Source organism: Coffea arabica, chromosome 7e (assembly GCF_036785885.1).
Source record: "Coffea arabica cultivar ET-39 chromosome 7e, Coffea Arabica ET-39 HiFi, whole genome shotgun sequence".
Lineage (NCBI taxonomy): Eukaryota > Viridiplantae > Streptophyta > Magnoliopsida > Gentianales > Rubiaceae > Coffea > Coffea arabica.
In genome coordinates, this window is record NC_092323.1 from 18,634,377 (window position 1) to 18,660,778 (window position 26,402).

The 26,402-nt window shown below is 37.0% G+C and overlaps 2 protein-coding genes and 1 long non-coding RNA gene across 6 annotated transcripts; 1 reads left to right on the forward strand and 2 right to left on the reverse strand.

Moving 5' to 3' along the window:
- Positions 1–7,968: 7,968 nt before the first annotated feature.
- LOC113700685 (protein FAR1-RELATED SEQUENCE 5-like) lies at positions 7,969–12,342 on the reverse strand. Its single transcript, XM_027221146.2, has 5 exons — positions 10,225–12,342; positions 10,021–10,101; positions 9,782–9,853; positions 8,168–8,236; positions 7,969–8,040 (listed from the first exon to the last, which is right to left on the reverse strand). The coding sequence occupies exons 1-5, from the start codon at positions 12,340–12,342 to the stop codon at positions 7,969–7,971; spliced, it is 2,412 nt and encodes an 803-aa protein (XP_027076947.2).
- Positions 12,343–15,138: 2,796 nt separating this feature from the next.
- LOC113701136 (protein COFACTOR ASSEMBLY OF COMPLEX C SUBUNIT B CCB3, chloroplastic) lies at positions 15,139–19,026 on the reverse strand. 4 transcript variants are annotated; one of them, XM_027221647.2, is made up of 3 exons: positions 18,856–19,026; positions 16,017–16,555; positions 15,139–15,586 (listed from the first exon to the last, which is right to left on the reverse strand). In XM_027221647.2, exons 1-2 carry the CDS (start codon positions 18,952–18,954, stop codon positions 16,031–16,033), a joined length of 624 nt encoding a protein of 207 aa, XP_027077448.1. In that variant the 5' UTR covers positions 18,955–19,026; the 3' UTR covers positions 15,139–15,586; positions 16,017–16,030. The 4 variants fall into 4 exon arrangements, with proteins under 4 accessions (XP_027077448.1, XP_027077449.1, XP_027077450.1 ...); XM_027221648.2 differs by having other exon boundaries at positions 15,139–15,608; XM_027221649.2 differs by lacking the exon at positions 15,139–15,586 and having other exon boundaries at positions 15,614–16,551; positions 18,861–19,026.
- Positions 19,027–24,195: 5,169 nt separating this feature from the next.
- On the forward strand, positions 24,196–24,774 carry LOC140010891 (uncharacterized). The gene is made up of 3 exons (XR_011818077.1): positions 24,196–24,485; positions 24,581–24,642; positions 24,736–24,774. It is a non-coding gene; the product is annotated as an uncharacterized lncRNA (long non-coding RNA).
- Positions 24,775–26,402: the final 1,628 nt, after the last annotated feature.

Sequence of the window (26,402 nt, forward strand, 5' to 3'; positions counted from 1 at the left end):
TCATGCAAACTCAAGAAGATTTCTGCAAACGGAAAGTGCAAGCTTGCTGCATTTCTCATTTCCATTTCCAAGCATTGATCAAAAACATGTCATCTAAGCATAACCATTTCATCATTGCAGGATTAAGACAGCAACTCTTATTGCAGGATTAAAACAATGAATGAAACTGACCACCAGAGGTAAAACTAAACAGCAAGACAGCAATAGAAAGAAGGGAAAAAAGTGCCACAGGTTTTTTTGCAATATTCTGCTGCAATGTTCATTCCAGAATTTTTCCTTCCTGCAGCGTTAAGCTCTCAAATGCAAGTTTCTTCAAACAAAAAAACAGCAACGACCCTCACTCAATCACCATGATACTATGTGTGAAAGGAAGATTCAGGCCAAGGAAAAACATTGAAATTTCTGGTTCATTCCAAGTTATCTTAAATCAAGATTTGCTGCTGCGATTTCGTTTCCAACGGGTACTTCAAACCCGAACATCAAGTTTGATCAAGGCCCCATTTCAAACGATCCTCTAAAACTCTAAACTAGACACCGCAACACATAAATTTGACATCCGAGCAAGTAAGATTTGGACAGAAATGACACAAATTCTTGGAAGGCTTCATGCAACAAAAATGCAATCGAAGCTGCGTCCTTCAGTAGAGCGAGGACGACAGCTTCATTTAGCTATCTTTTCACTCAAGCCTTGGCAATCCAAATTCAGATAATGAAACACATACCAAGAGCCCACACGAATTCTAATTAATCAGGCCGGATCATACACCATTAGATGACAGAAAAACAGCGAACAAGGAACTAGATTTTCCGTTATTTAATATCAGGGTCAGCCTTAGCCTGGGCATTCTGCCATTGAGCAGAATTGTTACGACAAAAACAAAGCTACTCTGGGTTTGACAAAATCATTTCTAAGTCCAAAAGTTGCCCCCCGAAAGGCTTCAACAGATTGGTGGACGAACGAATGAAATCAAAAGGAAATCAGCAAGACAAAATGAAGGCAACCGTACCCACTGAGGCAAGGAACCAGCAGAGGACCAAATATAAAAAAAACAAACTACACACAACGTGAGCTTAGCCGTGAAAGTTTCTAGCTTTTCATCTCTTTTCTCTGCCATGATTCTATTCCCGTAAGAAAAATAAATTTAGCCAACTCGACCCAGGTGCAGTTTTCATCCAAGAACCCTTTCGAATACTAAACAACAGCAGTCTCTAATGCATTCAAGAACAGAAAGCAAGCATACAGATCACTCCATTCAGATTTCCACGACAGTAATGAAAAGTCATGCGGATGCAAACGGAACATGAATCAAGAGAACAACAGTTACCTTCAACCCGAATCCGCTGCACCGTGAAAATGCTCCCCAAAAAAGTTCTGACTTTGGAAAAAAGCTCTTCCGCTGATTCTGCGTCTCCAGCTTCTTTTCTCTTGCCCAGCTCTCCGACTCTCCCTCTTTTATCACTCTTCAAACCCTAGCCATCATTCAGATTTCCTCTTCTCAGATTTCCCTCGGTTTTGGTTCTCCTCACCTCCTCCCTCTTTTCTAGCCGTCAACTTCACCCTCAGCTCCTCTCTCTCGTTCTTAGTTCTCTCTCTTTTCTAGCCACTCCCTCAAAGCTGCCCTTTCCCCGAGCCGTAAAACAACCTCCAGCCCGTAACCTCTCCTCTCTGTTGTCGTTTTTCTTTTCTTTCTTTTCCAGATTTGCGGCTGTCCATCTCTCCCCCTGTGGCTGCGGTTACTACCCAATGCAACCTCCCCCCCAAAACCTAGCCGCATCCCTTCTTTTTATATCAGATGGCTGACCCTCAAAAACCTGATATCAAGGGTCCTCATAAACCTCATTCCACTGTATTTGCCGTGGCCATCCGATTGAAATTTTTGTCGTCCTTGAATTTCTGAAATGCAGTTTTGCATGCTTGGTCCGCGTGACGTGCACTTGGCTTTGCTTTTCCTCTTTCTTTTCTTTTCCATTTTCACTTTTCTAAAATCAATATAAATAAACCTAGTTAAAAATTAAAAAAAACTAAAACTTTCAAAATATCAATTACATTTTTCCTATTTTTCAAATTAAAAAACAATTTTTTGTGGGCATTTTCTTGTCCCTGAAAAATAATAAAAATAAAGCTAAATAAATAAACAATAAGAATAATAACGAAATAATAAAATAAAATAAAATAAAATAGCCAATATTGTCAATTAAATAAATTAAAATTTTGGTGTCTACACCTGTTTCATATCAGATTAACTCACTAATGCAAGATAATCAGGGTATTCACAGTTATATAGTTGTTTCTCTCTCCAACTACCCATTTTTTATTATTTGTATTTTTGAATAGGGTCTACTTTGAGACTGCTTATTTAGTTTTAGGAGAAGTTTGTGGCATTTTTGAAACCACAGGGGAGGGAAGTGAGACTATCAGAAACCTCAGGGGAGGTATCTGAAATTATCCCTTTTTCTTTATATAAACCACAGTAACGCTTTGTACATTAGCACCGGCCCGTAGCTGTTGTTAAGTTCCTTTGACAATAACAGCACCAATTTTTCGTAACAGGTTAGTAACTCCACGTAACAATGTTCGAATATGTGGTACTGCCGCTTTAACGCTTTCTACGTTATCACTGCTGCGCCTTTTACTCCATGGTTGCTAGTTTATATCTGAGACTGGCCACATTTTAATTGCCACCTGTGTGAATCATCACGATCAACACACAACCATCCCCATTATTTCATCCACTCACCCATTCTCTAATCATAGGCCCCAAACGAGTTGTACATGGTTTAGATGTCTTCATCTATCAATGTTGGTGGCGGAAGTAGCGAATTAAGGTACCAATATCGGTACTGTAACTGTGGAAAAAGGGCTAACCTGAAGATCGTGGAGTCACAGAAACCGACGAAGGGGTTGCTGTACTTCGTCTGTGAAGGAAAAACTTGTGCTTTTTTCGCTTGGTGTCATCCAATAGGGAGGAATCATGAGCAAGTTCAGGCTAACTACTGCCCTCCCTCACCTAATCGACAAGCAATAAGTAGAGAAAGCTCCTTCGACAGTCCCGAAACAGTGCAAAATGAACCAAACTCTTTCCCGTATGATGTGCACCGAATCGAACAACATATTCGACAAATGAAAACCTTCATGACGATTTCGGTAGCGGTCGCCTTTCTGTTGCTCCTAATTGCAATTTATCGCTGACAACACCTTCAATTTTTCGATCCATATGATGTGAACTTCGCCCGTAGTTTGTCGGAGATGTATCCTCTATAGGCAAAGTTACACTTGTGTGCTTGTACTGTTGACTTTCCATTTTGGCAGTTGCTCTAGAAGATATTAGAAACAGTAGATGCAGTCGTATAGTTGAATGCATCTGGTGAAGTCACATTGAAAGTTTTTTGTGAAGTTATATGATTGCTCTTTTATGTGAAATCGCTTGTGTTGTTCAATTGTTTTGTGTTAATGACTCCAACTAATTGAAACTAGTAATTGTATAATGATGCACAAATGGTGACCTTAATTGTAAATTGTTACAATTCGTACGTTCTTACTTACAGCTTTGTTCGTCCTAAGTTACAACATTCATAAAATTACTTGTCAAATTGAACATCTGTAATAAAGCATCAGGAGCAAAAGGAGATGCTTATTCAGGTACCATCACATTGTGGGTCATTGAATGACCAGGGTCATTCAGTTTTACACATCTGACTCTGGGCCAAAAAAATTGACATTCATTGTGAGATTTTGTGCACAATGTTTTGCGTATTACTGTGTATGCACATTGTCGAAATTAAGGTCACTGATGTTCCAATACAGATTTTGAGATTTTGTATTCACATCGGTACCCTTGATGTTGCAATACAGATCTTACCATGATAAAAACTGTAAAATTTTTTTTATTTTCTGATGCTGATTAGTGACACGACGTAACACTTATTAAGAGTATCAATACTAAAAATATAGTTCAACATTTTGTGAATACGATTGACAACCTGTTCATATATTGTTACAATTCGTAAATTCTTATTTACCTCCTTGTGTGTTCTGAGTTACAACATACATAAAATTTCGGGGAAAATTTGAAATCCCCTATAGAGCATTGGAGTAGAAAAAGGTATGAACCGCTCATAGAGGCTGTAAATTTGGGTCATACACTGACCAAGGCCATAGAGTGTTACACATTTGACTCTTGGCCAAGAAACTGTTATTTTGGGCTGTCATACCTCCCTGTGACAGTGTAACTGTGTATGAACACAGTGAAACGTTCATGAATCTAATGTGTAACTCTGTATCCACGTGACTCGTAAAAGTTGGTGTACAGGACCAAAACATGATAAAAGCTGCAAACATGTGTTGAAGTCTGTAAACGATTAGCAACAGCACGTAACACGTATATTCACTGTCGGTACTACAAATCTGGCGCTTCGTACGTAACAAAACTTATCCGACATGGTTCAGGCACTGCATGTGGGTCTACAGTCTCTTCTCCCGTGATGTACTAGTTGCCCTCATATGCGTTCGGGAATATCTCACTATTTTAATGAGATATTTGAGAAGGTCTCGGTACGCAATGTTTTGGGGTTCGAAACGATCATCGTAACTATACATTTTAGATACTTAATAAAGTGTCTAAGAAATTTAATGTGTCAGTGGGAGGAATTATTCGTTTCGGCCACGGGTAATAGCACAAACAAGACAAGAGGAAAGGTTCATCGAATATTAACTAGTTGTATTATCATTGGATGTAATCTCGGGGAATATCTAGTTGGAATATTATTCAGTTTGAAATAGAGCAGACGAAAAGCTGCTGATTGCAAATTCATTAGTTATAATAAATTGCAACATACACCTAACTGGTTGTAACGCAATCCGTACATAGTGAAACGTACACGTTACTGATGTGTAACTGTTTATCCACATGACCCTTAATATTGGTGTATAGGTCATTTCATGAGCCAGCTGTCATAATTTGTTTTATTGTGTGAACAGATTTGACACAATTCAATTAATTGCATCGAACTCTACAGCTTCCACTGCCACGACAAAATTGTTTGGTCTGGAATGCGTTGTCCAGTGATATTTCGGTACCCATTGTGAGGGTCCTGCGGACTATAAAAGGGCGCGGTTGCAGTAGTATATCCCTCAACAACACCAATTTTTTTCCATCCACCTTTCATTACTACACAAATATTTTTCATTTTCAATAACTTCACACTTCCTATTTCATTCTACTGAAGGGTGGCAATGAACCCGTGCATGAAATTTATTATTAGTATTTTTCAATCCTCCTCTAACCTCAATTGTAGTGTCATCAATAGAGGGTTCACACAGAAATCAAGCTCTTGGGTGCCAAATAGCAGCCAGTAGGTTGCATGATGTTCGAGAAGATCTCGCTAATTTAATGAGATGTTCGAGAAGGTCTCGCTACATCAATTGTTTTGGGGTTCGAATCGACCATCTCTATGTTCTCAATGGACACTTACTAAAGTGTCACTAGAAATTATATGTGTTATAAATTGGACTTATTGTTTGTGCCAAGCGCAATTGCGCAAACGAGAGAAGAGGAAAGGTTCATCGGATATTAACTAGTTGTAGTATCACTAGTTGTAGTATCACTAGTTGTAATATCAGAAAAACTGCCGTTTGCATATTCATTAGTTGTAATACCAATTGTAACATATACATAACTGGTTGTAACTCAACATGTACATGGCGTAATAAAAATTTGTTGCATTTTAAATATTAGTTATCACACTTTCAAATTACTTGTCCCAACGAAGTATCATGTTCTTCTGCGAAACTGTTACTTATTATGTGGTCATGTGGAACCAAGCCAAGCCGCCAATTGTAAGTTCATTTCTGTACTGAAGGAGTAATACCTATTGAAGTGCCTGTAATACTATCTGTAATACTTATCGTTAATACAATTGTAAACAAATTGTCTAAATTTTAACATATAGGCAAATGACAAGGTGCCTGTACAAGAACATCAATAAGCGGTAACAGCTTATTAACGTCCTGTAATTTACGTAAATACTGGTTGTAACTTCTTGTTACACTTGAAAAGTAAGGTGACTTTGAATAATTGGGTATTCACCTGACCCAAATTGTTGTTGGAGTACAGGTCATGATCGAATCAAATTAAACAATTATTTCATCCACACACTATACATTTGACTAAACGTTGAGTCTATTGTCTCGTTAATAGGTGGTTGCCATGCATTCATCTACTCACCCAGGAGTACTATCCCGTGGAGAACAACATGAAATGACATAGCAAGCAGTTGGTCAAGTTGTCGTAAGAAACCATTTACTATGCATGGTCTTAAATAGGTGCTCTGTTAAAAATTTCTACCTCTTTTTTTCTCCCACCTAATTCTTTATCAGTAGATCCTTTCTTTCATCCAACCAAAAAGCAGTAGGTATTAGCGTAGTCATGCAATCCACAAACGAAGGGTCTCATACAAGCTCACCATCAAATGTTCCGCAAAAAAGACGAAAAGTATCATTGGATCCAACAAATGGCATAAGTAAGTATGAAACACCAGATGGGAGGATTTTATATGGTACCAAACGCGAGTTCAGGAACGCTCCACTTAACACCAACAATTCTCTGGGACTAGCTGGTCACATTTTTAAAAATACCGTCAACGATCATCTACCGTCTGGCTATTTCGTTATTGACCATGAACCCATATGGGAGCCTGTTCGTGAGCGAAGAATGGAATTAGAGGTATTTTGTCGCTGGCATGGCATCCGCATCCCGAGAACAAGGTCAGCAGATCTTGTTATAGAACCACAAGCCAATGATGCAAGCGTATTACATAGACTACAGCGAGAAATTATGCAGATGGAACGTAGGCTTCACAGGTTCCACGAGATGCAGGCCGCAAAAAGACATGGTATGGTTCAACACATTTTAGTAGATCCCATGCTTATATCGGACCCGGACCTATCTGACTTTACTGAATCAAGCGACGATGACTTTCAAATGTACATACCCCACTGTTTAATGCATGACGGCGTTCCCAGGTGTTGTATGGGATACAACTGATAACAAGGGATGTAGTCCAATGTTCATCAGGGTAGCGATAAAACTATACTCATTATAATCTCTACTCAAACAAATTGCTTACCATATTTGGATATTAATCATGCCTGTTAAACAGTCGTAACTAGTTGTAACGTAACAGTAACATATCCCTTACTGGTTGTAACCCATTGTGTACTGTTCGTTCTTCCTTTTTGTGACATTGTAAAACTTCGTTTTAACGTTACAAATTAATTCTCCAAGGAATCATTTTCTTATGCGCACCTATTACCAACATGTGGTCGTGACCTGGTTTGACCATAATTCAATTAACCTAAAAACTTGTAATACCAATTGATGTGTCTGTGATACATCATGTCAATGGGGCGCTAAATTCGTCAATCGATACAAAACAAATGGCCTAAATGATAATGTTTTAATAAAAATAGCCCAATAATAATTCGAATTTAGCATCGTAACAAAATCAAGACAATTTATACTTTAGACTGTGTTATCTTATACATCGTACCTTTGCCGGTGCGATCTATGCCAATAATTATGGCCATTAAGGTATGCAATTGAATGTAGTAGAATGGTATACATATCACGCCAGCCATTCAACTGTTATGGTCGATTTAGTGAAAAATATCCGATCACAAAAAACACGTTCAATTCTATTGTAAAATTGTTACTTCAATTTTCTACCAACTTTATAATTTCCGGACAATTTTATATAACCCAATACAAACTATTGATGATTACTACCACTAGATGTGATTACAATTGTAATCCACTTGTCTAAATTTGAAAAGAGTGAAATATCAATGCTGCCTGTACAACCTCGTCAATAAGTTGTAACACCCTATTAACTGCTTGTAACACGTACATATGCAGTATTCCTAAGTTGGGACAACCATTTAATGTCTCGTTCGCAAAATATAGTTACACATCATTCATCAATCTCATTCTCGGGGGAGGCGACGTCAGCGCGAAGTTGCAATCCCTGGGTGTTATTTCTTCCCTGAAATGCGTAACGATGGTAAATCAGCAATATTATTAATGAAACATACGATTAATGATATACGATATCCAAGTCTCCAATTAACAACAGTACACAAATATGTGCTGTAACGATAAAAGTTTATCACCTGGGGTGAAGGTGCAAATACATGATATGCATCAACATCACAGTGTGTTAAAAGTGCTGCACGCTCCTCCTACATTACATAGTATAAGTAATCGACAGTCAACAAATCATTACCAATCCCTATATTGCTCACTTAAAAAGTTAAATTGGACTAGACATTATAATAAAAATGATATATCAGACCATTAAGACATCTCTTACAGAGTTATACTTGGAAAAAATAGAAAATCTGGGATGCATCCATTCTGTAGGGACACTTGTAGGAGGCCCCTGATTAGCCAAACGGTGAACCTTCGAATAATAAAAAATAATATGTTATTAAAGCGAGCATACGTTAACTACATAATTTGCATGATTTGACAGCTTTCGGGTGCCCACCATTACAATACTATAAAAAAAGGGTTAATATCAGAAACCTCCCTTGAGGTTTCTTCTAATCACACCTAGAACCCCTCATGTTTTCGAAATCACACTTAGCACCCCTGGAATGACAACTTTGGTATCATTGTCCGCCCCTCATTATTTTTATTCCACTTTTACCCGCAATGGTGAACTCTATTTATGTAGAGTTAATTTCGGAAACCTCCCTTGAGGTTTTCCCTAAATTATGTAAAATTATTATGTAATTATGTAATATTTTTTGTACAAAGTGTAATTCTAATTGAACTATTTGTAAAATTTATCAACACAAATACGATTATTACATATTGGACTCATATGTACACTAACAACTTATCAGACTTCTATTGTAACGATGTACAAGAAATTTACATAAAATTACAAAATGTTCAAAAAATGTTACACGATTTAGGGATGGTTGATCTAACAATTGTTCCTATCCCACTCCCTAATATTAAATAGCTATAGAGTTTCCAGTGATGTTGACTTTTGGCAATGGACATAGTGCCATTGCCAAAATTGCAATTTCTAAGTGAATAATAACATAATCTAAAAGAGGTTTAAAGATGATGGGAATTCATGAGTATATAGCATTAGCAATCCATTTTTACTTGATAATAGGGTATCGCAATATTAATAACTTACAAACTCCATTCGACTAGGATGCACAAAAAGCTATTTATACGACCTCATTTTCATAAAAATGGAAGAGCAAGTTTATTTACAACTACAATCACATATTGAAACTATTGCTGCCATTATGAGAATCCATAGTCACATTTTTTTTATCACCGTTCAGATCAATGTAACATTTTTTAAACAATGTGTAACTTTATGTGAATTATTTGTAAAACTTAATAACAGAAACACAATCTATTATAAAGATGTACAACAAGCTTACATAAAATTACAAAATGTTCAAAACATGTTACACTGCTTAAGAACGATTTTGTAGTGTTACAAAAGTTGGAGGGATGTGAGTTACATAAATAGAGTTCACAAGGAGGGTAAAACTGATTACAAAAATAATGAGGGGCTGATAATGATACCAAAGTTGTCATTTCAGGGGTGCTAAGTGTGATTTCGAAAACATGAGGGGTTCTAGGTGTGATTAGAAGAAACCTCAAGGGAGGTTTCTGATATTAACCCTAAAAAAAAGGTAGCTCTACTACACGAATAAGAAGGTCTTTATTTTAACTACTAAATATATACATACCGTTTCACTTTCATCGATATTCGGAGCAATAGCGTTTGGAGGGCCATTCACTGTCTGGCTCATTGAATGCGTCTACGAGTTTCGTATGGACCAAATCATTGTATAAGACAATCAAAATAGGTATATCAGGAGGGATGACAGCCGTAACAACATTATCACACAATGTAAGATCAATGTAACTATTGATGCTGTTAGAAACATCCAAATAAAAGCAACGGTCATGTCCGTTTTATACTAACCGAAACAGAGTCAGTAGATGAACGACATCCCATAAACATGTATTCCTCAATTGAAACCGATGTCGGCTCCGATTCTGAGGCCTACAGTATTGACACGGCAATAATATTATTTCATCATGAATGATACCTAAACTTTAGTTAATAGCATAACGATAACTTAGTTTTAGCATAAATGTTCCCCGAGTACCAAAATTTGATCCATACCGTAGTCTGTGTAGTCCTTGATAATCTAGATTTTCTTTTTACTCTGTCAAATTTATTGATCCAACTTCGCATCACTCTACTTTTCTTCCCACCACCTCGTTTTTTAATGCCTCTTGCGACTACTGCCTCCCCCATTTCATTCACAATTTCAATTTTATCCCGTTCCTCCATATTCAGATTTTTTTGATTTTGCAAAGGTTGCTCTTCACTTTCTGAGAGGAGGAGCTCAACTCTCTTTGCCAAATCGGATATGACAGTGATTGCTACTTTGCTGGTGTCCTCCGACATTGCTGCTCGAGTTGCGACCTTAATCATGGCTGGAGCGAGCTCCCGATAACGAGTTGAAATCATTATTTTAGGATCAGCCACAACTTCCCGTCTTCGCCGATCAAAACAGTCTCCAGCCCGAGCTCTTTTTGTCCATCGCCTCTTAATGTATTCAGGAGGAATTATTTTTATGCCCACAGTATCAAACACCTTCAACGCGTGCCCACATAAAATGCCTTCATTCTCGTATTTTTTGCAACTACAACGTACACTTAGATCATTCCGATTGAATACCACTATTCTTTCAGGTCCTCCATCATACCTCATGACCGCAAACTCCACAATCATCGCTGCATCTTGCTGTCTCAATATAACCATAGCTGTTGACTCGCCATATTCATTTTGGAATGCAACAAATACGGTTGGTGAATACGTCTCTGATGCATGCACGAGCATAGGTGTTTGCCTTAACCCGACCATGGGGAGCTTTTGCCTCATTTCATATTCTGCGATCAGTTCATTATGTCTCTTTTCATCAACCACCCGATTGAAATGTCTAAAGAACTGCACAAGGTCATGATCCAGTTTCAAATGATTTTTAATTGCTGCATTTAGGCTTTCGCTAAGTTGGGTGCTTCGCATTCCCGCGGTCCATCTTTCTTTCATCATGCACCTTGCCCATTTATCACGAATTCTATACAACCCGGAGAGCCATTCATTATTTTCAAGATTGTGTTTCTTCACCATCGCCTCCCACACCCTATTGAATTGTTCCACTTCTTCAAACTCATACATGCATGCACCAAACATGTATGGAAGATCACTATTTTCCTTGTAGTGATTGCCAAGATGTTTCATAAAATTACGCCTTATGTGAAACGTACATAGACCGTGAAATGTTTCAGGCATAACAACTGAAAGAGCGGCTGCCATGGCATGATCTTGGTCGGTTAGTATGGTACTTGGACGCTTTCCGCACATTGCTTCTAGAAATGTACCAAACACCCATTTGAAAGAATCTATAGTCTCATCATACATAAGGGCAGCACCGAATATCACAATTTGCCTATGTTGGTTAAAACCCACAAACACTCCAAGTGGCCGGTATTCTTTATTTGTTTTGTAGGTTGTGTCGAATGTGACTACGTCTCCAAAAAATTTGTAGTCAATTAACATTCCTGCATCAGCCCAAAAGATATTCGTTATCTGCTCTTCACAGTCCAGCTGTACGGCATGAAAAAACGATGGATTCTCGAGTGTTTGCTCTTGAAAATAATTCAGCATGCTACCTGCTTCTCCATATTTCAAACTCCTTTCCCGTCGAGTACGAAGATATCGTTTCAGGTCTTCCCGAGTATATCCCACATTTCCCATCCCACTTGCCTCCTTTCCCATAAGCTCATGACTCTGTTTCAATGAAAGCCCAGCGTCCTCGCTTATTTCAGCTTGGAATCCTTGAGCCTCGCTCACTTTTCTTTGTGATGGCATTATGTGCGCACATTGAACAATGTGCAACTCATGGTTATGCTCTAAGACAATGTCATGCACACGGTACTTCATTGTTCCTCTAAACAACACGATAACCATTTTAGCTCCACACCCTGTTTTCGTCGGCGCTCGTGTCCTCTTTGGCATCACATCACCTTCGTACTTGCGCTTTACACCTTCCTTGCAGCAACTATATCTCCTAGACGTGGTCACGCCGTCTTTGTCTTTATTCAGATAGTCTTTACGTACACTAAAACCCATTTTAAAGGCATATTTGTTGTAAAACTGGTACGCATCATCTTCGATGTTGAACTCCATTCCTAATTCAGGGGTCCCATCTTCTGCCAATTTGCTGCAATCCATTACTTCTGATCCTGCCAATTATGTATCAAACACCCTAATTTGCAACACTTCATGAATAGTATGTACATAAACGACAACATATATGTATATTACCATTCATAATGTGTTATGAATCATACATTACTCGTATACCAAATTCTATTATTACGCTATCAATATGATTAATGATTCACATCACCTTACTTTTATCTAAGACAATCTGTGTACAAATACAACTCCATGTAGACTAACTTATACGGATTGTAATGTATTGGTCACACGATGTAAGTCTATTTTAACTGTATGTACATCCACGCTGGTGATTATATTTTGATTCTAGATTTTTTAGCTCACTGGACCTTATGTCATTCGTTAATGACAACCGCATAAAATAGACTAAATAGTCTGTGTCTTTATTTAAATAGTCTTTGCGTACATTAAATCCCATTTTAAAGGCATATTTGTTGTAAAACTTGTACGCATCCTCTTCCATGTTGAACTCCATTCCTAACTCATGAGTCCCATCTTCTGCCAATTTCTCTACAATTCATTACTTCTGCTCCTACCTTCTATGCATCCAACACCATAATTTATAATAGTTCATGAATAGTATGTATGTAAACGACAACATAAGTGTGTATTACCGTTTATAATATGTTATGTTACACACATTACTCGTATACCAAATTCTATTATTACTCCCATCGATATGATTAATGATTCACATCACTTTACTTTTACTCTAATACAATGGCATTATCTATGTACAAATATAACTCCATGTATACTAAGTTATACGGACTGTAATGTGTTTTTCACTCCATGTAAGTCTATTTTAACTATATGTACATCCACTCTGGTGATTATATTTAGGTTCTAGGTACTTTGTTTCATTGGACGTTATGTAATTCGTTACTGACAATCGCCTAAGCCAATTCCTGTGCATTTTCTACTATTTCTACATTTTCAGGGCCAAACAAGCATTTTTTACTCATTCTAATACATTTCTTACATCATGTAATTTACTTAAAAAACCAGGTACATCTATTTATTATTCACATATATCTTTTCCTCTGCTTTTCCTAGGTCAAACCCCAGACCTCCATTTTATACACACTGCATACTCAACAGAGGGGCAAACTAAGATTGCGTGATGACCATGGACCAACTAGTGGATGCACAAAGATTGTAATAGGGTGGTTATAACCTGTAACTTATCTACAGCAGCATGTACATTCATTCACTTGTTAAATAGTTCATCACTGCAAAACTGCACACGCTCTCACACACACATACAGTACACATTGACTATTCTTCTATTATCTTCATATTATGTCTTTATTGAATCTAACATTCAGAAAAGTTGCTGGTATAAGATTCACAAAGTTGTTGATATGGTTGAATCACGTTACCTTGGCCCGTTGAGAGCTTTTTGTTTCACCGAATGCCCTTATGCACAGTTGCTTCTGCTATTAAGTTGCACAAAAAATGGTGGGCAACGTCAGATAATGAATTTCCTCTTTAATTCGCTTCTACCTTGCCGGCTGTCTTGCCCGCATTGCTCATACAATTTCTGAAGACATCGTTGGCCTTCTTTTACAGCATTCTAACTGTTTGCCTTCTTCCTTCTTCTTCTGATGCCATAACCCAACTCTCTCCACCTAATTTCACGTCAGCCAAGCAACAATGACATACCGAGCTTGCTTTCTTCTCTCGATTTTGGTTTGTGCGGCTAATTCAAATTTTGAACTTCAGTTTCAAAATTTCAATTCTTCCGTTTAGAGGAAACGGAGTCCGTCAATCTTATTTTTTTCCTTTCGTCAAACGGTGACGTTTTTTTCCTTCAAAACAACCAGTTGACGTGGCTTATTTTGCTCCATTCCTTTCTTTCTGTGAGGGGACCGTTCAGGAGCGGTCCTCAGAAGGACCGCTCCTGCCCCGTATCCGCATTATCATCCCTCACTCATCCTCCATCACATTGCCTTATCATCAATTCTTAAATTGGTGAAATGACGTGACAAAATCTTATTTTAGACTCATCTTGCATCACATTTGCCCGATTATGAACTCTTGAATTGGTGAAATGGTGTGACAAAATTTGGATCACTTGATTTACATGGACCAAATTTACTCCAAATGTTTGTCTTCCCTTCGAGTTTCTTTCAGCTATCTTACCTATATTTTGTTGGCAAACATTTCGATAGATCCGATCTGTATAGTCCGATCTATGTAGACCATGTGATCCAATTTTTACCACACCATCTCACCAAGTTTCCATTTATGGTTGTTCTGCCCGTTTTAGCTTGAATAAATCTTCTAAATGAATCTTCTGATGAAACTTCACACTTAAGTTATGTTATAGGAAAAAAGATTCTTGCATTTTTCCCTCTTGTTGAAAAAGCATCTATTTTTCCACGCATTTCTCAAAAATATTTCAATTGGTACACACAAGAAATAGGCCAATTCAGCAGCCTTTTGTTCAATTTCTTATGGAATCAAATTTTCATTAGTACAAGTCACTAACTTTTGAATTGGTGAGATGCTGTGTTAAAATTTGGTTCACGGTCTACAAGACCAAGTATAGCCAAGTTTAGCTTTTGCCAAAGGGAGAGATTGAGAAAGAGAGAATAGTAATTTTTTGGGTAACTTTTTTGTCTCCTTTTTTTATTCATGTGTTTTATTTTTAAATATTTGCACTCTGTTTCAATGAAACTTGAGGGTTACCGTGGTCGTTTGCCATAAAAGGGAAGGTGCTTCAATATTGAAAGTTTCAAGCATGTTAGTGGAAATTGTTTAAAAAAAAAAAAACTCAGGAGAGGTCTATGAAATTATCCCCCTTAAACAATTTAAAAAGGAAATCGTTATTCCATGGATAAAAAGCACAAAGAGCAATGCGTACCAAGTCAAAAATACAAAGATTGGACCTTGGAATCAAACATCCACGCAGGAATTTCAACCCAAGCCCACGTATAAATTTTGTCAACCAACTAGATACCATGCATGCCACTGGCCATTTGGTCCAGTGATCATCACTCTCTTTAGTGATGCTGGAGGTCAGGGGTTCAACCTCTGCCTCCCACAAACTTGCCACCTTACGTGGCTGGTCTTCTGTCCCCACGGAATAGCTCGAGCGGTCCGCTCCCCCTACTTAGGGTATGGCGACCTTCCTGATTTATTCAGGGTTCGAGTCCCGTTGTTAACGTGCTCGGTCTCTCCCGGGCCGCAGGGGATTAGTCGGACCCCGTAAGGATTGAGCCGGACACCCCTGTGTCGACAAAAAAAAAAAACTAGATACCATGCATAAGAAAGGTAATAAGAACAACTGAATAGGAAGGTTATACAATAAATTGAGGGAAACAATTGAACCCTAATACATAGCCTAAGCTATAACAGCAGTGATTATGCTTCAAACATCCAGCTTTCAGATTAACTCCACAATGGCAACAATACTGGCTACTCTATACCAACCATATCCAGGAAGAGCCAAAAATTGAACTCCTCAGTGTTTCATTCCCTTTTCTTCCCATCTGTTAAAAGCAGCATAAACCCTTCTAGAGATACAGAAGCTAGTCGGTAACTAATGGAGCTAGAAGATAACATCACAGAATCAAATTTGTTTTGCCCTCATTTTTGATTACCTAATATACACTCCCAATGCTGTATATTTAGAAGTAGTTATTTAGTTTGACATGTACCTGCAGCATGCTTGTCAGCTAATCTGTTGAGATAAGAGGACGAGAAGCCCTTGTGGACCTACTAATATTTCATTAAGGAAGCTGATCAACCCGAACCAGACTACAGGTGTTACATCAACTCCACCTAGGGGTGGAATCAACCTGCGCGTCGGAATGAGAAGTGGCTCGGTGGGCGCATATGCTATGAAGTACGGAAACTTTTCAACAGGCAGCTTCGGGTACCAGGACATGATTATTCTCAGGATGAACAAAAAAGAAAAAGCTGAGAGGAATGGCCCGAGAATTGCAATTGCCACTTTTGCTGTAGCGGGGTCTAAATCTATTATTACCAAACTTTTGGTCAATGCTTCTGTGGCATTTTGCATCTCTGCATTCTTGCTGCTGATGGTATTAATGACCTTCTGTCCACAGAAAGGATTATCTGACATAAGTGGTTGGAGGTCTATGCTTGGAGGAGAAACTCCTAGAAAACAACATACTCTGCTTCCCATACCTTGCAAGTTCCTCTTATTTATTCTGGGAGGAAACTTGAAGTCTGCCTGCAACATGGGATACATAAGAACATTAAGTTTGAAATACAGGTTCATAGTTTCCAAGGTATGCCTGCAGTGCAATAAAACCTAACTAAACATAGTTTGAGAGAGACAGACAATGATATCTAGAGTTTCTGCACGCCGCCATGTCTCATACTTCTTGAATCAGAATCCTAACTTTTAACAACAATAATCAAAAGAAAATGACTTTATTGATCAAAATGTGCAACTACAATCAATGTCTCAAGTGCTATTTCATACTTCCGTTCTAGGATACAAGTGAAAGGTACATTGAGAATCCAAAAGACGAACTTATCTATTGTAGTAGAAAATATTTCATGCCCAAATATCTCATTCTTGAACATTTTAACTACCATAAAACACATAATGTCCCATTTTGTAACAAGTAAATCCTCCGAAAAAGTTGCGGGTTCATACAAACATTAACCTCATTTCTCCACCTTACAATCAAGGGCAAAACTACAACCATACCAGCAGGAACTAAACTACAAAAAATAAAAAATTGTAAACTGGATGAACTCAGTAAACATAGATAAAGGGGAATTTCATCATTAAACAATTTAAAATGAACTAATTCAATTAGCGATGCAATGTGCAACAAATAAGTAAAAATCAAGGGCACACACAGCCACTGCAATGAGTTACTCTCGCTGTTGCCAAGCCACTTCTGTGGAACTCAATCCTAAACTATTTGGACCCACCTTTTAAGCTAAACCTGAATGTATCTTACTCAGCATCTGAATTGATCTAAATTCAACACTTCTATTTTTAAAGAAAAAAAACCTCAAATATAACCTTTGCTGCAAAAATAACATATAATCTATCACCAAAATAAGAAATACGACCACAAAGTTAAGAGTGGAAAACCAGCAATGTAAAGTAGGTGGTGCCAGATAATGTGGAATTGCTAAACTTTGGCAACAATCAAAACAGAAGGTAATGATTACGACTACAGTTTTCAAGCATCGAGCAATACACAGTGTAACAACCAAAGTTACAGTAGAAGATACTAAATATAAAGTGCCCTCCACTGTGGCTTCCCAACTGCATTCAAGGTCTCATTAGAAAGAATGAGCAATTTTTGCATGAGTCTATTAGATATTAACAAAAAATTTGATGTCATTTCAGACTTCACTAGAGAAACATTTTCTACTTTCTTCTAGACTATATTCCACAAGATTTGCATAATTTGTGATGCTGCAAATTGGTTACCAGAAAGGAAAAACCACAATGAGACTACTAAATTCTTTTCCATGGCGGGACCAAAAGCAAGCCAACTAGTTAAGCAAGAAGGATTAAAAGCTCAATCAACAACCAGAATAAAGAAATAAATAGATTGAAGCTTGCCAAGATAATAGTAGTAGTACAAACAGTGAAACCCCTCTATATCGGAACAATGGTATGTGAAGCATCCCAGGATCAAACCCAAAAATGCAGTAGTGGTAGTAAAACTTTTTGCAGAAAGTTAGACGACCCACAGTAGGTTATATCATCTGTACAAGCTTAAAAATCTAAATCTTCAAGCATAGAATCGGTAGTGTATTTGAAAAGTGAATAGGACTTAATTTAGAAGGCGAATGCACTGCTAGCGCCTACTTCCAAGTGGACAATAAATTATAGGAAAATTTTAAGGTCCCTTTTGAGGTAGCATTCCCTCAATTTATATCCCTGATGACGATAGTAGTTTATCTTTTGAATGATCGAAATTGTCACAATCTAAGGGTGAAAACCATCCAATGGTGAATCTAACATAACCATATGACCATAGAACCTCCCTAAATTAAAATGTCCCACAGAATGTAAGGAGGAGTACATGTACATTAATTGATTACAAGTTACCAAAGTAAGCAAATTATTTCTAAAGAACAAAACTACCACAACAGTGGAGCATTAGACTGTGCAAATCAGTAAAGAAACCAACTTGTAATTTATTCTGCTGCAACTTGTAATTCATCCTCTTTTTCTCTTTCTTTTACTTTTCTATTTTGTTTTTTCAAATTGTCGATCATATCATTGACACTATAGTGTAAATCCAGGACTGATTCACATTTTAAACTCGTAAAAAAAAAAATTCATTTAGAGATGAAACCCACATGCAATAAAATCTTTCGAGCCAAGAACCCATTTTTCATTTTTCGTTCTTGAAACATTATTTAAAACAAAAATACAAGAATAACCATCAACAACTGCTGCAATAACGTCAAATAAAATCAAGAATTCACATTAATCAATCAAAAAAATTTCCTTTTTTTAATAAATTAACGAGGACTGAGGAAGCAAAGAACCTTACCAAGTGCAGAATCAGGACGAACAATGGATGCCTTAGGCATGAGAGCGGCACACACCACTGAAGAGGTTGTAGTATAAGCAGTGATGGAGGCCATCTCTTGGTTTCAGGGGAGGACTGAAGTTGTAAGCAGGTGTATCACTTTGACGGGGTTTTCTTGGTTGTAAGCAACTAGACAGGATGGCTAGGCAGAGATAGACAGCCCATCATCTTTAGAAGCCCAACCAAATTTTGCCACGTGTAACATTATGGGTTGCTAATTACTACCAGATAGAAAATATTACACGTGAGGGAGAGGGAAAGGAAAAAAGGAAAGTTCGGAAAAAGGGATAGGAAAATTCAAAATTTGGTAAGTTTTGGGAAATTTGTATTTATTCAAGAATTATATATATATATATATATATATCATGAAATCACTTTGTGAACATACATCGTCTATGTACATTTGAATATAGATATGTGCACATTTATAAATTTAATTGTGCACATACACGTGTGCATTTAAATGTGCATATGTGAGTGTGTGTGTTATATCATGAAATCACCTTGTGAACGTATATCGTATGTGTACGTTTGAATATAGATATGTGCACATTTATAAATTTAAATGTGCACATACACTTGTGCATTTAAATGTGCATATGTGAGTGTAAGAATGAACATTTTTTTGTTCATTGAAATGCACATTGACAATTGAGTGTAGATTAATTAGCAAAGTGCTGTTATTCAATAAAATGCACGCCTATACAAGAATGGGTTAGTCATTTAGTGATAGATTTATTACATATTCTAAATTTTCAATCCATGAATAGTGATATACGCTTGATTCACAGATTAATCAAAAGTTAGGCTCTTCTTATAAAATTTTAATTTTTTAATTTGCATTTTCCAAATCTTCATTTCAAAATATTAGGCCTCATAGATTTAGGGGAGATATATGTAATGGATTAACTTTTCCTACACTGACAGTGTATACACTGTCAGCATTGAATGAATGATAACTATGTAAAATTTGAATTTGAAATTCAATTTTTGCACATATGTCACGGATCCAACGGTGATAGTATATGCACTGTTAGTGTATGTAAGATTTACTCATATGTAATTTATCCAATAGATTAAGAAAAAGTTACTTTACAGTTTTTAATCTAAAACAAAATTCAATTTCTGTTTGGCAATGCTTCACAATATCCACAAATTTAAGGTGACTAAAACCAAATACAATGTAAAGCTACAAAACATAAAAATTTAAGGATTCATAAAGTCCAAAGAAAAAGAAATTTCCATTGACATTCATGTTTTGAAGAAAATAGAAATTAAAGCCAAGACTATTGGTAACTAAAAAGAATTAGGATATGGGATGAACATTGACTAACCAAATAAGGATATGCAGCTATTGTACTTTGTAATTAACTTTCACTAAAATTTTATCTCTCAAGAGTTAAAGAGGATATGCTTTCTTGGAACATAAATGTTCTTGTGAAATGACATAAATAAACAACATACCATTGAAATAGGTGGCAATACAATAGCACTAGATGCAGTGGTGGAGTCAAGATTTTTATTTAGGGGTAAATTTATGTGTGTGTGTATATATATATTGTCAGTTTAGTAGTGTAGTTTTAGAACCAATAAATGGCTTTTTTTTCTTTATTTTTTTGGACACCATGATATCTAATTGTAATCAAAGTAAAAAATTTTTAATTAGATTTCTATTTTTTGTAATTGGATTATTTAAATAAAATAATAATAAAATTAAGTGTATGAAATATAATGAGTAAGCTATATATTTATTATTTCATCAACATATATATTAATGTACTTATTAAAATAACTATTCATTTCTCTGTTTTCTCATTCTTCATCATCAACCATATAGACTAAGTGTGAAAGCCGGGGTTCCACATCGGCGTCATCGTCCTCAAGTGTGTCGCAGGGTGATTGTAGGGCTGTCAACGGTTCGGGTCTGGACCCGGACCCGGACGGATTTGCCGGGTACGGGTAGGTATATTGTTCCGGGACCAGGACCTGGACCCGGACCCGTTACCTCTAATAATTTTACGGGTCGGATACGGAATATACCATTCCGACCCGTATTCGACCCAGACCCGTTTTTTAATTAATTAATAATTAAAAATATATACCTATCTCTATCTGTCATAATTATTACCACGTTACTTTCATTCCCTCATTTGTTCAACCCTAATACCCTCTACCCATTTCCGTCGCACTCTCCTCTTTTGCTCCCTACCCATTTCCGTCACCTCCAGACTCCCGAGTCCCGCCTCTGCCTCCCGACTCCGGCGACGTTTCTAGTTTGCGCTTCATCCCCAGCTCCAAAGAAATCGCTGGGTCTGGCCGGCTCCAAAGAAGCAACTCAAGCAAGACCAGCTCTTCCGTGAGACCTTTTCTTTTGCTCTACCTCCGCGGCTCTGCCAGTCCGCCGTGGTGCCTGACGGTTGCAGCAAGCCCAGCTTCTAGTTCTACCAAGTAGCAAGTCAACTTTCTCTCTCAGTCAGGTATTTTTTTTTAATTTTTTGTAGGGAAAATTTGAGAAGATATGAGAAATGCTGTAGAACGAAACCTTCTTACCTCCCCAAACCAAAAAAAAAAAACATAAAGTCTGAATGGAGTAGGAAATTCCAGGTTGATGATGTCGAAAATTGTGGATATATTTGCCATTAAATTAGTTTTTTTTTTGGGGATTGGGTAATAATCGTCCAGTCCAATTATGCTGCCATAGGATTTGTCCTCGTGTGTCGGGATGCTGTTGTCTATAATTGAATATAAATTTCAAATGGTTGATGCACACACGAATCTGCTCAATTTGTCGCCTTCTCGGATTGTCAATTAACAAATCGAAGAGAAAGGAACTTTCATTAAGGACCAGATCTTATCTCAGAGGTGTTTCTGTATCGGATTGAATTGTTCGACAACAAATTGCTACTGTAAAATGTTTACATAATTCACTTTACGTAACAACATTATTAAAAATAGAGAGAGAGAGAGACTTTAGGTAATTTCTTTGTGTACTAAATTAGAAAACAGACGCAGAGTGAAGGATATGGAACTTGATTCATTTCTAGCAAGGAAGGCAGGAATTTGATTCATGCCCTGAACTAAATATAATGAAAAACTTGTCTTGTTTCCCCTCTATTAAAACTGCAATTTGGTGTTATCATAATCAATGCAATGGCTTGCTAATGATAAGACTTCGCATTGAGCTTTGCTGCAGCTTATGTGTTATAGTCCTATAAAAACATAATAACAAGGCCAGTTAATACCTTAATGAGCTTTACTCTTCTAATATGGCTGGAATGTTAATAAACTCAAGAATCTAGTGCATGATAAATTCCTGCAGCAGGTTACTTACACTGACCTTTCTCATTTCTGCTTTTGCTGAGACACTAATTTGGACTCTTACTGCTGACAGTACTTTATTTGAGTCTTAATGTGTGTCTGGATTGTAAATTACTTGAGTCTTACTACTGACAGTACTAATCTGGAGTATTGTATACTGGACAGTACTATCTTATACTCGTGCTTAAAATTTTGCATTCACTGAAGTTTGAATGCGACATTCTAAGGAATTTGTCTTGTACCATGTTTATCTAATAAATTCTGTTATTCACTAATTGCAGGATGTCATCTTTGCCAAGTAATCCAACAGGACCAAGTAGCACAGCTGATGAGAATGAGGTTGCCATTTTGGATTCGGAAGAGGAGGAGGTGAAGGAAGATGATTCAAGTAAGAAACATAGGGAAAAGAAATTAACATCTAAGGTATGGGTTGATATGGATAGAGTTAGGACTGCTACTGGTATTGTTGCCATATGTAAGCATTGTAAAAAAAAATGGCCGGGGATAGCTCATGCGGGACAAGTCATTTGAAAAAACACATAGATAATTGCATTGCTAGAAGACATAGGAGTGGGGGGCAGCAAGTACTTCAATTGGCTAAAAATGCTTTGGATGATAAAGTTAAAGTTCAAACTTTCAAGTTTGATCAAGAGAGAAGTAGAATCGATTTGGCTAGAGCTATAATAAAACACAACTATCCTTTTAACATAGTTGAGCATGAGTACTTTGAGATTTTTCTGAATAATTTGGAGCCAAATTTTAAGCTGGTTTCTCGAAATACAGTCAGGGCAGATGTGATTAGTGTTTATAAAGAAGAAAAGGCAAAATTGTATAAGTATTTGGATGATTTTGATGGTAAGATAAGTCTTACTACTGATCTTTGGGCATCAGATCACCAAAATTTTGCGTATGCCTGTTTGACAGCTCATTATGTCAATGAACATTGGGAATTGAAAAAGAAAATTATTGCTTTTAAATCTGTTCCATATCCTCATGATGGTGAAACATTATTTAGATTTATTTCTGATATCATCTTGGAATGGAACATTGATAAGAAGCTGACCTCTGTTGTTGTTGATAATGCATCTTCAAATGATTCAATGGTTAAATGTTTGAAATCATGGCTATTGGATAAGTCATTGCTCAATTTAGGAGGTGATCTTTTTCATGTTCGATGTAGTGCACATATTCTTAATTTGATTGTGCAAGATGGGTTAGCTATTGTTGGAAAATTGCTTCATAAGATTCGGGAGACCTTAAAGTACTTGAAAAGGTCTACTTCTTCTTATCAAAAGTTTGAGAATGCAATTAATCAATGCAAGCTGAAAAATAAAAAAAGAGTGGGTATGGATGTTCAAAATAGATGGAATTCTACATTCTTGATGCTTGAGACAGCTTTGCCTTTGAAGGAAACTTTTTGTCGTTTAGAACAAATGGACAGAAATTACAAGTTGAATCCTTCAGAAAATGATTGGAAAGTGGCTAGTGTTGTTCATGGTTGTTTGAAAAAATTTTATGAAGCTACATGTCATTTTAGTGGTTCTAATTTTCCCACAGCAAATGTTTTCTTTCACGATATATGTAATATTCGTCTTAAGATGAGGCAATGGGAAGTTAGTGAGTATGATTTTATTCGAGAAATGGCTATTCCAGTGAAAGCAAAATTTGAGAAATATTGGGAAGAATGTTCTTTGGTGCTAGCTATTGCTGTGGTACTTGATCCTAGATTTAAGTTGGCTTTAGTAGAGTATTATTACAATGAGCTTTATGGAGAAGGTGGTGAAAGATATGTGGATAGAGTTCGTAATGCTATTGCTGATTTGTTTGTTGAATATGGAGGTGACCTTGCTACTTTTTCGAGTTATGTTGATAATATAGGAGAAGGGACTTCTACTTGTGGAAATATAGATGTACAAGATGATGATGATGATAAGTTGTCTGATTTTGACAAATGGTATCAGCAATCATGTTCTTCCACTATTCTTGCTAGCCAAAAATCTGAATTGCAATCATACTTGGATGAGCCTGTATTTCCAAGAAAAGATGATTTTGACATACTAGGTTGGTGGAAGGCAAACAGTCCAAAATTGTCTATTCTTAGCAAGATGGCTCGTGATATTCTTGCAATTCCAGCTACTACTGTAGCATCGGAATCAGCATTTAGCGTTGGCGGAAGGGTAATTGATAAGACTCGTGCTTCTTTGCTTCCTGATGTGGTCGAAGCTTTGATAACAACTGGAGATTGGTTACCTTTGAAAAAGAAAAGAAGTAAGTCCATGTTTATGTTTTTTTTGTTGTTTTTTCTTTTTAAATCCATATTACTCTAGAAAGACTAACTACTTTCTTTCTCTTTGTTTTCTTAGAATTATTTGGAGAAGATTTGGGTGATTCTTCTAAAGTTATCAAGTTAGGGTGATGTATTTGAGTAAGGCCAATTTGATTTCTCTCTTACCTGATTTGTTTTTGTATTAATTAGTAATTAATTTACAAATATATTATATCCTTGTTTTTGTTGCAGAAAATTGTGAAACTTGAGAGGCATGAAGACTATTGTAATAGACAGGACTTCATTTGTTAGTTGATGTATTTGATATTTATTGTTTGATTGTAATTTGTTGGATGTCATATTGGCTTTGTTGCTAATATATGACTTTGTTGGATTAGATTCAAGAAGCGGACTCAGTTTCTGAGTCCCCCGCCTTTGACACTAGATGTTTATTGTATTAATGAATAGTTTGCTACATCTTCTATTTTGTTGTTGATGTTACTTTATATTATCTTTTATTTCCTTGTTGGCTGAAATCTTTTAAATATTTAACTCTTGAGCATTTTCGGTCCTTGAAAATGCATTCTCAGGTGAAATCTGTTGGCTGAAACCTATTTTATATTATCTTTGTAGTCAGTCCTTGAGTATTTTCAGGTGTGTTATTTGACCAGGTTTTTGACGGGTCTTTCTTTGTTGGCTGAAATCTGTTAAATGTTTAACTCTTGAGCATTTTGAGTCCTTGAAAATGCATTTTTAAGTGAAATCTGTGGGTGAAATCTATTTTATATTATCTTTTAGTCAGTTCTTGAGCATTTTTAGTTTTGTTATTTGAACAGATTTTGACGGGCCTCTTTGCCGGGTAGGCCTGGCCCGGACCCGGGACCCGTCGGATATGGGTCTGGTGAAGTATTAGAAGGCCCGTCGGGTATTCGGGCCGAATCCAGAATTAAGGCAGTATGACGGGTCCGGGTCCGGATTTAGTAATTCCGGCCCGGACCCGGCCCGTTGACACCCCTAGGTGATTGGTTGGTTGGTGATGACATGGATGTTGTCAAACATTGGTGGTATCCGATTGTTTCTTTGGTGAAACAGTAGAGTTGTTGTTTGGTAATGGGTTGTTGGGATCAAAGATTAGTTAATATTACAATTGTAGCCATTTGGTCTTCGAGGTCAACCTGATTGTACTCATGAAAGTGATTGCTTCTCTGACTTCATTTGTTCCTAATTCATGTGTCAGTGGTGACTTTTTTGCATCGCCTGTTTCTCCTTCTTTCTTGCCATTTGACATTCATTGGTTGCCTAATTGTCGTACAATTTTTTCCCAAACTATGTTTCCCCGTAGTTGTTGCTCAAGTGGTGAAGCAGTAATTTAGTAATGTGGTTGCTGGGTTCCTAGCCCCATTGATATTACTATTTTAGCACTTCGCTGTGCTGTTTTTTACGTTTGGCCTTTTATTGTATTTTGTTGTTCTGCTATTTTTTGGAGGGTGTATTGGTAATGTGGTCTTTGCTACATCTCGCTTGCTTAGCCAGATATTCGCCTTCCTATTGGAAAAGTTGGGCAAACTGACTCTGTGTTTAGCATTCGTACATTTCCTCCACGATTTCTTTCTGTTCTTTCCCGAGGATTAGGTGGTTGTGATTATGAGACCTGTTGGTTGTCCCCATTATTTTTTTAGACATATAGCTAATTGGTATGGTGGTATCTGTTTTGGTGTTACTCGTCCTCCTTATCGTTCACCATTCCACGGAATCGGGTGAGCTCTTCTGTACTTTTATGGACCTATTTCACTTTTCCTTGCACATTTCCCCCTTCACAATACACTTATTTCTGGAGGTATAGTGCTAATTTGTTATTTTTCAAATGTCTATATCTCATTTTCTTATTACAAGAGTATTTTTCTTGACTTCTTCTATCT

Bases quoted from the DNA above. Each gene is read 5' to 3' on its own strand.
- LOC113700685 (XM_027221146.2), bottom strand. From the start codon at position 12,342: ATGGATTGCAGCAAATTGGCAGAAGATGGGACCCCTGAATTAGGAATG. The intron at 10,102-10,224 runs GTATGGATCAAA...TCAATACTGTAG, and splicing joins CAAGGACTACACAGACTACG to GCCTCAGAATCGGAGCCGAC. The intron at 9,854-10,020 runs GTTAGTATAAAA...CGAAACTCGTAG, and splicing joins CATCTACTGACTCTGTTTCG to ACGCATTCAATGAGCCAGAC.
- LOC113701136 (XM_027221647.2), bottom strand. From the start codon at position 18,954: ATGGCCTCCATCACTGCTTATACTACAACCTCTTCAGTGGTGTGTGCC. The intron at 16,556-18,855 runs GTTCTTTGCTTC...CCCATGTTGCAG, and splicing joins CTGATTCTGCACTTGGTAAG to GCAGACTTCAAGTTTCCTCC.